The 10,000-nt window shown below is 33.1% G+C and overlaps 4 protein-coding genes across 4 annotated transcripts; all 4 read left to right on the top strand.

Annotated features, from left to right (window-relative positions):
- The first annotated feature begins 1,187 nt into the window (after positions 1–1,187).
- On the top strand, positions 1,188–2,090 carry LOC122264179 (cuticle protein AMP1A-like). Its single transcript, XM_086545715.1, has 3 exons — positions 1,188–1,234; positions 1,409–1,608; positions 1,848–2,090. The coding sequence occupies exons 1-3, from the start codon at positions 1,226–1,228 to the stop codon at positions 2,014–2,016; spliced, it is 378 nt and encodes a 125-aa protein (XP_086401841.1). The 5' UTR covers positions 1,188–1,225; the 3' UTR covers positions 2,017–2,090.
- A 1,077-nt stretch (positions 2,091–3,167) lies between these two features.
- Positions 3,168–4,202, top strand: LOC122264178 (cuticle protein AMP1A-like). Its single transcript, XM_086545716.1, has 3 exons — positions 3,168–3,197; positions 3,511–3,710; positions 3,956–4,202. Exons 1-3 carry the CDS (start codon positions 3,189–3,191, stop codon positions 4,122–4,124), a joined length of 378 nt encoding a protein of 125 aa, XP_086401842.1. The 5' UTR covers positions 3,168–3,188; the 3' UTR covers positions 4,125–4,202.
- Positions 4,203–5,969: 1,767 nt separating this feature from the next.
- Positions 5,970–6,807, top strand: LOC122265661 (cuticle protein AMP1A). The gene is made up of 3 exons (XM_043035056.2): positions 5,970–6,054; positions 6,178–6,377; positions 6,565–6,807. The coding sequence occupies exons 1-3, from the start codon at positions 6,046–6,048 to the stop codon at positions 6,731–6,733; spliced, it is 378 nt and encodes a 125-aa protein (XP_042890990.2). The 5' UTR covers positions 5,970–6,045; the 3' UTR covers positions 6,734–6,807.
- Positions 6,808–8,213: 1,406 nt separating this feature from the next.
- Positions 8,214–9,172, top strand: LOC122265673 (cuticle protein AMP1A-like). Its single transcript, XM_043035068.2, has 3 exons — positions 8,214–8,357; positions 8,514–8,713; positions 8,931–9,172. Exons 1-3 carry the CDS (start codon positions 8,349–8,351, stop codon positions 9,097–9,099), a joined length of 378 nt encoding a protein of 125 aa, XP_042891002.2. The 5' UTR covers positions 8,214–8,348; the 3' UTR covers positions 9,100–9,172.
- Positions 9,173–10,000: the final 828 nt, after the last annotated feature.

Below are 10,000 nucleotides of genomic sequence, written 5' to 3' on the forward strand. Positions count from 1 at the left end.
CAGTAAACAAATAACTTATGAAACAAAATATTTCTTTGATTATGATACTGAGGGGATTGTAGATGCGTTAGATATATTATATATAGAAATTATCATGAAATACGTTAACATATACGAAACAGAGGATATGAGAGTATTTTCACAGAAGACAATCGCAGGTCTAAAAGTGTATTAATATCCCGTATCTCCGTTTCGGTTATCTATATGTATATATGTATATACATGTATATACATATACATATATGAACATATATATATATTTATATATACATATGTATATACAATATATATACATGTATATATATATCTACATACATATATATATATATATATACAAATATACATATATATACACATGTGTGTAAACGTATGAGTGTAGATATATATAAACATGTATATATATGGTATATACATATGTATATATAAATATATATATGTTCATATATATGTATATGCATATATATGTATATATATATATATATATATATATATATATATATATATATATATATATATATATATATAACCGAAACGGAGATACGGGATATATACATACATGTATCTATATATGTGTATATATATGTTAATGCATATATATGTATATATACACATAAATACATATTTCTATATCTATATATGTATATATTTACACATACATTGTATATATAGATATACATACATACATACATATATATATATATATATAAGTAAATATATACAGTATATACATATATATATATATGTATATATATACTTACATACATACATATGTATACATACATACATACATATATATATATATATATATATATATATATATATATATATATATATATATATATGTGTGTGTGTGTGTGTGTGTGTGTGTGTGTGTCTGTGTGTATCTTTAATTAATGGCATAATGAATAAAGAGTTATAACACATTAGTATTACTTCAGTATAGACTGATATATTTGAAAAAACAAATGATTCAAAAAGAATTTATGAAGATTTATGCACTTGAGAAATTCAAGTCTTCCTTTTGACATAAACTTACAGCTTCTCATTAATGATTAATGGCCACTCGGAAAATAGTCGGAGTAGCAAGATACCCTTTTTTGCTAAGCAGTTAGTTGCTTCGCCCTTGGGTTGCTGACTATGGCCCCGCCCCTTTCCTTAGAGCAGAAGTATAAAAAGGTCGTCTTGACTTGTGATATTACCATTGGTCTCCCCGAACCCATCCAACATGAAGATTGTAAGTAGAGAGCTAGTTTCATGTCTATTATTTATGCGCACAAATATACACATATACACATGCATACATGTATGAAATATATGTATGCGCCTGGATATCGTGGGGTAACATATGTTTTATGATATATAAGATGAATTGTAAAATGTTCTGCATAAATATTCTTTTTGTTTATAGATCGTTCTTGCCTGCCTTGCCGCCGTGGCTGTTGCCGCCCCTCAGCTCCAGGAGAGAGAAGTCCTTCTCCTTCGCGATGACCGCGTAGCCAACGAGGACGGCACCTTCTCCTACGCCCTGGAAGCCGACAACGGCATCAACACAGCCGTTGCTGGAGCTGTTGGATCTGCCGGTCAGATCAACCAGGAAGGATCGTACACGTAAGGATAAATCATACAGTTATTTGCAGATTGCCCAGCATGCTCTCTGGATAACATGTGGATAAATTGTTTTAAGGATTTTACAGTACTTCCTTTAGATCAAGCGTGAAAATTCTATATAAAGTTTCCAAAAACATTTCATCTATTCTGATTTGATTGATTCAGTGTTTGCATGTGGTGTTAGGCCATGCTTTGTAAACGAAAATTTATTATTTACTTATATCATTTGACCCTAACAGCTTGACCCTTGAGGACGGTACCCAGGCTGTTGTCACTTTCGTGGCCAACGAGAACGGCTTCCAACCCCAGTCCAGCATCCTGCCCACTCCCCACCCTCTTCCTGCCCACGTGTATGAGCTGTTGGAAATCGCTGAGCGTCAGCGCGCTGAAGGCATCGTGTTCAACTAAAGGCATTGAATTGTTACGGGAATAATATGTATTGAAATAAAACGAAAGTCGACATAATAAATCTTACAAGTTACCTTTACATTTTCATTGCATCAGGACCTTGGCAACAAAAGAGAATAAAAATATATAAGGCACTCACACACAGATACTCGCTTGTCCTATTACCACAAACAATATCGTTTGATTTTCATTTAGATATGAATAGTTAGTTTTACTACACGTTTTCACATAAAAAAGAAGACATGATATTCAGTTGAGATGTTTATACTAGCTAATAAAATGAATAAGGTTCAACGCTTTTAAAACTTTTCCCCGCAAATAAGAATGATCATGTGTTGTGTATATATATAAGTATATATGCATACAAACAAACATACGTATATATACATACAAACAAACATACGTATATATACTTATATACATATACACATAAATAAACTTACAAAGATACATACAAATATATACTTATATACACAAAACAACGTATATATACATATACACATAAATAAACTTACAAAGATACATACAAATATATACTTATATATGTATATATATTTATATGTGGACTCACATATATAAACATACATAAGTGTATACATATGTCCACATATACATATACATGCACACACCCATATATATATATATATATATATATATATATATATATATATATAAATTCAAATTTTATCTCCCTGACAGGAAATTGAACTCGGGCCCTCTGAGTGAGAATCCCGGATTCTAGTCATTACTCCACAGCGACCCACTAAAAGGATTGTATTTTGTATTTCTATATTAAGTGCGTTACTCCATTCTACCATCTTTCACACACACACACACACACACACACACACATATATATATATATATATATATATATATATATATACAATATATATATATCAAATAGATATTACAATTTCAGCCCATGCAATTATAGCATGTGGTAATGAATTTTAAGTAGCGAGTGTTTTGGTTAATTGATATAGCAATTCAAATCGTCTCTTTTTCACATCATTAGACCATAAATGCAGGTGATATGTTCTGTCTTGCGGTAGGCAAAGGCTCCTCCCCATAGATTGTCGGATATAGCCCCGCCCCTTTCCTCAGAGCAGAGGTATATAAAGGTCGCCTTGACTTGTGATGGTACCACTGGTCTTCCTTATTTAGACAACATGAAGATTGTGAGTAGTGGGAGTTAGACTGCTATCTTCCATTTATGAAACACGTATATGTATATTTATATATTCATTCATATATATATATACATGCATACATACATATATATATATATATATATATATATATATATATATATATATGCAAGAAAAAGTATATATTCTACATGTATTTGTGTGTTGGATACATATAAATAATAATTACATTTTTTCCAAAAATACGTATTACGAAGAAACTGTTATTATTATTATTATTATTATTATTATTATTATTTATAATTATTATTTTTTTTTAATTCTTTTTTTTCATTTGTTTCAGATCGTTCTTGCCTGCCTTGCCGCCGTGGCTGTTGCCGCCCCTCAGTTCGATGATCGAGTAGTCGCCCTCCTTCGCGATGACCGCGTAGCCAACGAAGACGGCACCTTCTCCTACGCCCTGGAAGCCGACAACGGCATCAACACAGCCGTTGCTGGAGTTGTTGGATCTGCCGGTCAGATTAACCAGGAGGGATCTTACACGTAAGTGATGAGAACGATTAAAGGCAAGCATCACGTGATTTGCAAAGTACCAGACATATTCCTAAGACAACACAGACATGTAGATCCGTCTTATATTAACTTATCTTGTATCAGACACATAGACTTCAAACTAAATTTGAAAATTCTTCGCAGTTCGTTCAGATCCTCATTTTCTTCTGCTTGGTGTATTTATTTGCATGGGGAAACATTTTACCAAAGTGTACTAATTGATTTGATCTTTTCAGCTACACTCTTGCGGACGGTACCCAGGCTGTTGTCACTTTCGTGGCCAACGAGAACGGCTTCCAACCCCAGTCCAGCATCCTGCCCACTCCCCATCCTCTTCCCGCTCACGTGTACGAACTGTTGGAAATCGCTGAGCGTCAACGCGCTGCGGGCATCGTTTTTAACTGAGGGAATGAGACAAAGTAACAATTTGAATGAATGAAAAGGAAATTAAAGCCACTATAATAAAGATTACGATAAATCTTATACGTATATTTATTCTGTCCAAAAAACACCTTGGGATCATATAAATGCAGCTTCTTTATCAAGGAACACAAATAACAAGGAGTTCCTTCTTGCTTGAAATGGCAGCATTTGATTACTTGTTGACGATTTCCTCTGTCATGTAAATATACGAATCATGAAACAAATCCCTTATATCTCCATGATACAATTTGTATTTAATTTCACTGAAATAATTTACATATCATTTCTCCTTTATCTTACTTTGAATATGTAAATTGGGTTTCAATGTGTCTGGTAACTACATATTCGAATAAGTATAAGAAAAACAAAACAAAACAGTGAAGATTGGGTAATTTGACTATCAAAGCATTAGATCCGAGGTATAGTCCACTAATAGATTTTTACCATAGGTACATCTATGGTATGCTACGGCACCTTTGTAGTCTTTACCTTATATAAATGTTCTTCTATTATGGATATTGATCTACATCTTTTAAAAATCATGAATACTTTAGAAGACATTGATAAATCTGAATAAATCTAGATATTGTCGTAATATCATCATGCGTGGCTTAGACTATCTATTCATACAATGCCATTCATAAATCAGAATAGAAGCAAACGCGATGATAGATGAGTGTTCACAATTTCGTTATTTTCTTATCTCATTTCATGCGATTAGACTATGGATCAATATGAATACTGGGTTTCATTACCTTGTAAACTTATGAAACAATCAAACTATTTCTTTGACTATAATACTCAGGTGGTTGTAGATGTGTTAAAGAGATATCAAATATAGAAAAGTTCATGATATGCGCTAGCATATAGGGAACATGATACGAGAGTAATGTATCTATCTATCTATATCTATCTCTCTCTCTCTCTCTCTCTCTCCCTCTCTCTCTCTCTATATATATATATTCATATTTTTACATATATATAACCGAAACGGAGATACAGGATATTAATACATCCTCTAATCTCGCAGATCAGAGGATGTATTAATATCCTGTATCCCCGTTTATATACCATATATATATATATATATATATATATATATATATATATATATATATATATACACACAACCACACGCATATATATAGATATACATATATACAAATATATATACATGCATACATATTTCTATATATCTGTACACAGACACACATATATACACGCATATATATGTATATATATATATATATATATATATATATATATATATATATATGTATATATATATATATATATATATATATACATATACACACACGAATACTTACATACATACATACATACATATATACATATAATCATATGTGTACAAGTATATATATATACATATACATAGATAAATACATATACATATATATATATATATATATATATATATATATATATATATATATATATATATATATATATATATATATATATATATATATATATATATATATATATATATACACACACATATATGTGAGCGTGTGTATGTCTGTGTGTGAGTGTATGTATATCTCTCCTTAATGACTTAATGAATATAGTTAAAATGCATTAGTATTAATTCAGTATAGAGTAATATACTGGAAAAATCAAATGATTAAAAAAGAATCTATCAAGATTTATGCGCTCGAGAAATTCAAGTCTTTCTTTTAACATGAATTTACAGATTCTCGTTAATGATGAATGACCATTCGGTGAGTGTTCGGAGTAGGAAGATAGTCTTCCTTACTAAGCAGTTGGTTGAGCTTCGCCCTTGGGGTGCTGCCTATGGCCCCGCCCCTTTCCTCAGAGCAGAAGTATATAAAGGTCGTCTTGGCTTGTGGTGATACCATTGGTCTCCCTGAACCCATCCAACATGAAGATTGTAAGTAGAGAATTAGTTTCTTGTCCATGTTTGTGTGCGCCATAACGTCGTGGTGTAACATGTGTTTTTTATGATATATAGGATGCATAAGAAGTTATGCTAAGATATTCTTTTTGTTTATAGATCGTTCTTGCCTGCCTTGCCGCCGTGGCTGTTGCCGCCCCTCAGCTCCAGGAGAGAGAAGTCCTTCTCCTTCGCGATGACCGCGTAGCCAACGAGGATGGCACCTTCTCCTACGCCCTGGAAGCCGACAACGGCATCAACACAGCCGTTGCTGGAGCCGTTGGATCTGCCGGTCAGATCAACCAGGAGGGATCTTACACGTAAGGATATACCATGCAACTGTGTGCAGATTACCCGGCATGCTCTTAGAATAACAGATGAAATGGCTTTAGGGCTCTTACAATACTTAAGTTCTACATAAAGTTTTCAAAAGCTTTTTATCCATTCTAATTTGATTAACTCACTTTTACGTGTGATATTCTAATGTGTATAATTTGACCCCTACAGAGTTACCCTTGAGGACGGTTCCCAGGCTGTTGTCACTTTCGTGGCCAACGAGAACGGCTTCCAGCCCCAGTCCAGCATCCTGCCCACTCCTCATCCTCTTCCCGCTCACGTGTACGAACTGTTGGAAATCGCTGAGCGTCAGCGCGCTGAAGGCATCGTGTTCAACTAAAGGCATTGGATTGTTGTGAAAATAATATGTATGGAAGAGAAACGAAAGTCGATGTAATAAAACTTATAACTTAACTTTACATTATCATTGCATCAGGACCTTAGTAATAAAAGAGAAAGAAAAAAATATGGCAAACACACATAAACAATCGTTTGTCCCATTAACAAACAATATCGTTTGTTTTTTATATAGATATGAAGAGGTCAGTTTACTACACTTGTTCACGTAAGCCAAACAACTGGACATGATTTGCAGCTGGCATGTTTATACATGCTACAACTGGATGAGTTTACTTGAAAATAGTTAAAAAAGGAATACTCTTTACGGCCTGAATCTAGCCACATTCCCATTCCCCAATGAAATTTATGTGGTTCAACACTTTCAAACTTTTTTTCTGAAAATAATAATAGAATCTTTGTGTATATATATATTTATATATATGTTTATAAGTATATATATGTATATATATTTATAAATATACACTTATTCATATATTTATATATATTTATATATACATACATATGATTAACAAATAAGAGTTCCCCCTCGCTTGAACCGACAGCATTTGATCACATGTTGCCGATTTTATCTGTTTTATAAATATACGATTTATGGGAAATAAAAATTAGTCACTGATATCTAACAATATGATTTGGACCTAATTGCATTGACATAAATTTTGTTGTGATATTTCCATTATCTTCTTTTGCAAATTTGTAAATTAGGCCTTCAATGTGTCCAGTAACTGCATATTTGAATCAAAGTTACATTAAGAAATAAATAGCTGTTAAAACCCTCAAAATTGAGGTGAAAGTATCCAACGCAAAATAAGTATTAAGGAAAAAAAAGAAAAAAAAAGACATGACACGACATTTGCAAGTAGGTATATATGTGGTAAGTTTAGTCTTTACCGTAACTTAAAAAAATCTACTTTGGATATCAATCAGTATTTGATTTTAAATTCAGAAAGACTATATGAAACACTGGTAGATATTGAAATATTTGGCGACAATTAGGTACAATTGAATATTGTCGTAATATTATCATGCATGGCTAAAACTATTTATTCATCAAATGCCATCCAAAAATAGAACAGAAGCACGCGTGATATATGATACATTAATATTAATTCAACATAAATTAATATACTGGACAAATCAAATCATTCAAAAGGAGTATTCCTTATTAAGCAAGCAGACATCAATATGAAAACCCTCCAAAGCCCTTCTCACTAGATAATTTTCAGACCAAAGCAATTCAATAGCAGTTTTTAAGGCAAATATTTAGTTAATAGTTAATTTAGCCTATGTAGCCTTCAGTAAAAGCTTCTGACAAGAAAATCTGATTGTCTATTGTATTGAATAATTAATAAAAAGTTATTTGTGCTCGGGAAACTCAAATTTTCTCCTTGACATGTCTTTACAACTTGTCTTTAATGATGAGTGACCATTCGGAAAACGTTCGGGGTAGTAAGGTAGTCTTCCTTGCGTAACCGGTCGATAGAGCTCCGTCCTTGGGTTACTGAATATGGCCCCGCCCCTTTCCTCAGAGCAGAGGTATATAAAGGTCGTCTGGGCCTGTCGTGTTACCATTGGTCTCCCTGAACCCATCCAACATGAAGATTGTAAGTAGAGTTATTTTATCCACATGAAGTTACACTCATACACGCGAACATGTATGCAACATATGTCTGCGCAAGAATATAATGGGGTAACATATGGTTATGATATATAAGATGAATTGTAAAAAGTAATACTTAATCATCCTTTCCCGCTTATAGATCGTTCTTGCCTGCCTTGCCGCCGTGGCTGTTGCCGCCCCTCAGCTCCAGGAGAGAGAAGTCCTTCTCCTTCGCGATGACCGCGTAGCCAACGAGGATGGCACCTTCTCCTACGCCCTGGAAGCCGACAACGGCATCAACACAGCCGTTGCTGGAGCCGTTGGATCTGCCGGTCAGATCAACCAGGAAGGATCTTACACGTAAGGATATATCATACAGTTATGTGCAGATTGCCTGGTATACTCTCAGGATAACATGGTTAATGGTTCTAATGCTTTTACTGTACTTACTCTAGATCAAACGCATCAATTCTAGATAAAGTTTCCAAAAGATATTTTCATTCTGATTTCATGAATTAAGTGTTGAGTGTAAATGAAAAGAAACACTTTCCTAATGTGTATAATTTGTCCGCTACAGAGTTACCCTTGAGGACGGTTCCCAGGCTGTTGTCACTTTCATCGCCAACGAGAACGGCTTCCAGCCCCAGTCCAGCATCCTGCCCACTCCCCATCCTCTTCCTGCCCACGTCTATGAGCTGTTGGAAATCGCTGAGCGTCAGCGTGCTGCGGGCATCGTGTTCAACTAAAGGCATTGGATTGTTGTGAAAATGATATGTATGGAAGAGAAACGAAAGTCGATGTAATAAAACCTATAAATTACCTATATATCTTTATTGCACCTGGGCTTTGGTAACAAAATAGAAAAAAAAAAAAAAAAATAGTTTGTCGTATTTTCAAACAATATTATTTGATCATTTAGATATGAATAGGTCAATTTTACTATACTTAAGACAAGTGAAAAAGGAAGTAGTACTGACAAATAATGTGAGTTAGTAAAGAAAATAGCAGCTTCATGGAGAGTGGTTAAGTGATACTGAAATATCAAATAAGAAAGATTGTTTTTGATAATGATACGGTATATGATAAAGGCTTGCAATATGCTGTTAAAAAAAATTGTATTTTCCCTGCAACGAACAATGCACCTTGTATATATATATATATATATATATATATATATATATATATATATATATATATATATATATTTGGAGGTCATTGTCACAGGGTGTGCACTGTGCTGCCGTGTTGAACCTACTACTATGAAATTAGTATTATTCAATACAAATTCGCAATTTAGGCTATTTCTATACATGCATAGTATGGATTGCAAACCGCAAATGATATGAACTATAATACGTAAATAAACTGAATTTCTAATATTCCCTAAACCATATAAATTGTAAAGTAAGAGGTGAATTTTATCGTTTATCTGATTTACTTTCTTAATTCATACAAAGAGCCTCTTTGCTTCAGTTGTATCAGTACAACTTTTTTTCAATACTGAGTAAGCACATTCTAAAATCACATACTTCTAAAACTATACAAAAGCAATTAAAATGCACAAGAGAATCATTAAAGTGAGCGAACATATTAAGTTATCAGCGTGAGTAATAAAGAATATGGTTAAAAATCGTATAGTACTGTAAC

The sequence above is a fragment of the Penaeus japonicus genome, unplaced genomic scaffold (genome assembly GCF_977035675.1).
Source record: "Penaeus japonicus unplaced genomic scaffold, GWHDUDI00000001_assembly GWHDUDI00000017, whole genome shotgun sequence".
Taxonomy (NCBI): domain Eukaryota; kingdom Metazoa; phylum Arthropoda; class Malacostraca; order Decapoda; family Penaeidae; genus Penaeus; species Penaeus japonicus.

Bases quoted from the DNA above. Each gene is read 5' to 3' on its own strand.
- LOC122265661 (XM_043035056.2), top strand. The intron at 6,378-6,564 runs GTAAGGATATAC...TGACCCCTACAG, and splicing joins AACCAGGAGGGATCTTACAC to AGTTACCCTTGAGGACGGTT.
- LOC122264179 (XM_086545715.1), top strand. The intron at 1,609-1,847 runs GTAAGGATAAAT...TGACCCTAACAG, and splicing joins AACCAGGAAGGATCGTACAC to CTTGACCCTTGAGGACGGTA.
- LOC122265673 (XM_043035068.2), top strand. The intron at 8,714-8,930 runs GTAAGGATATAT...TGTCCGCTACAG, and splicing joins AACCAGGAAGGATCTTACAC to AGTTACCCTTGAGGACGGTT.
- LOC122264178 (XM_086545716.1), top strand. The intron at 3,711-3,955 runs GTAAGTGATGAG...TGATCTTTTCAG, and splicing joins AACCAGGAGGGATCTTACAC to CTACACTCTTGCGGACGGTA.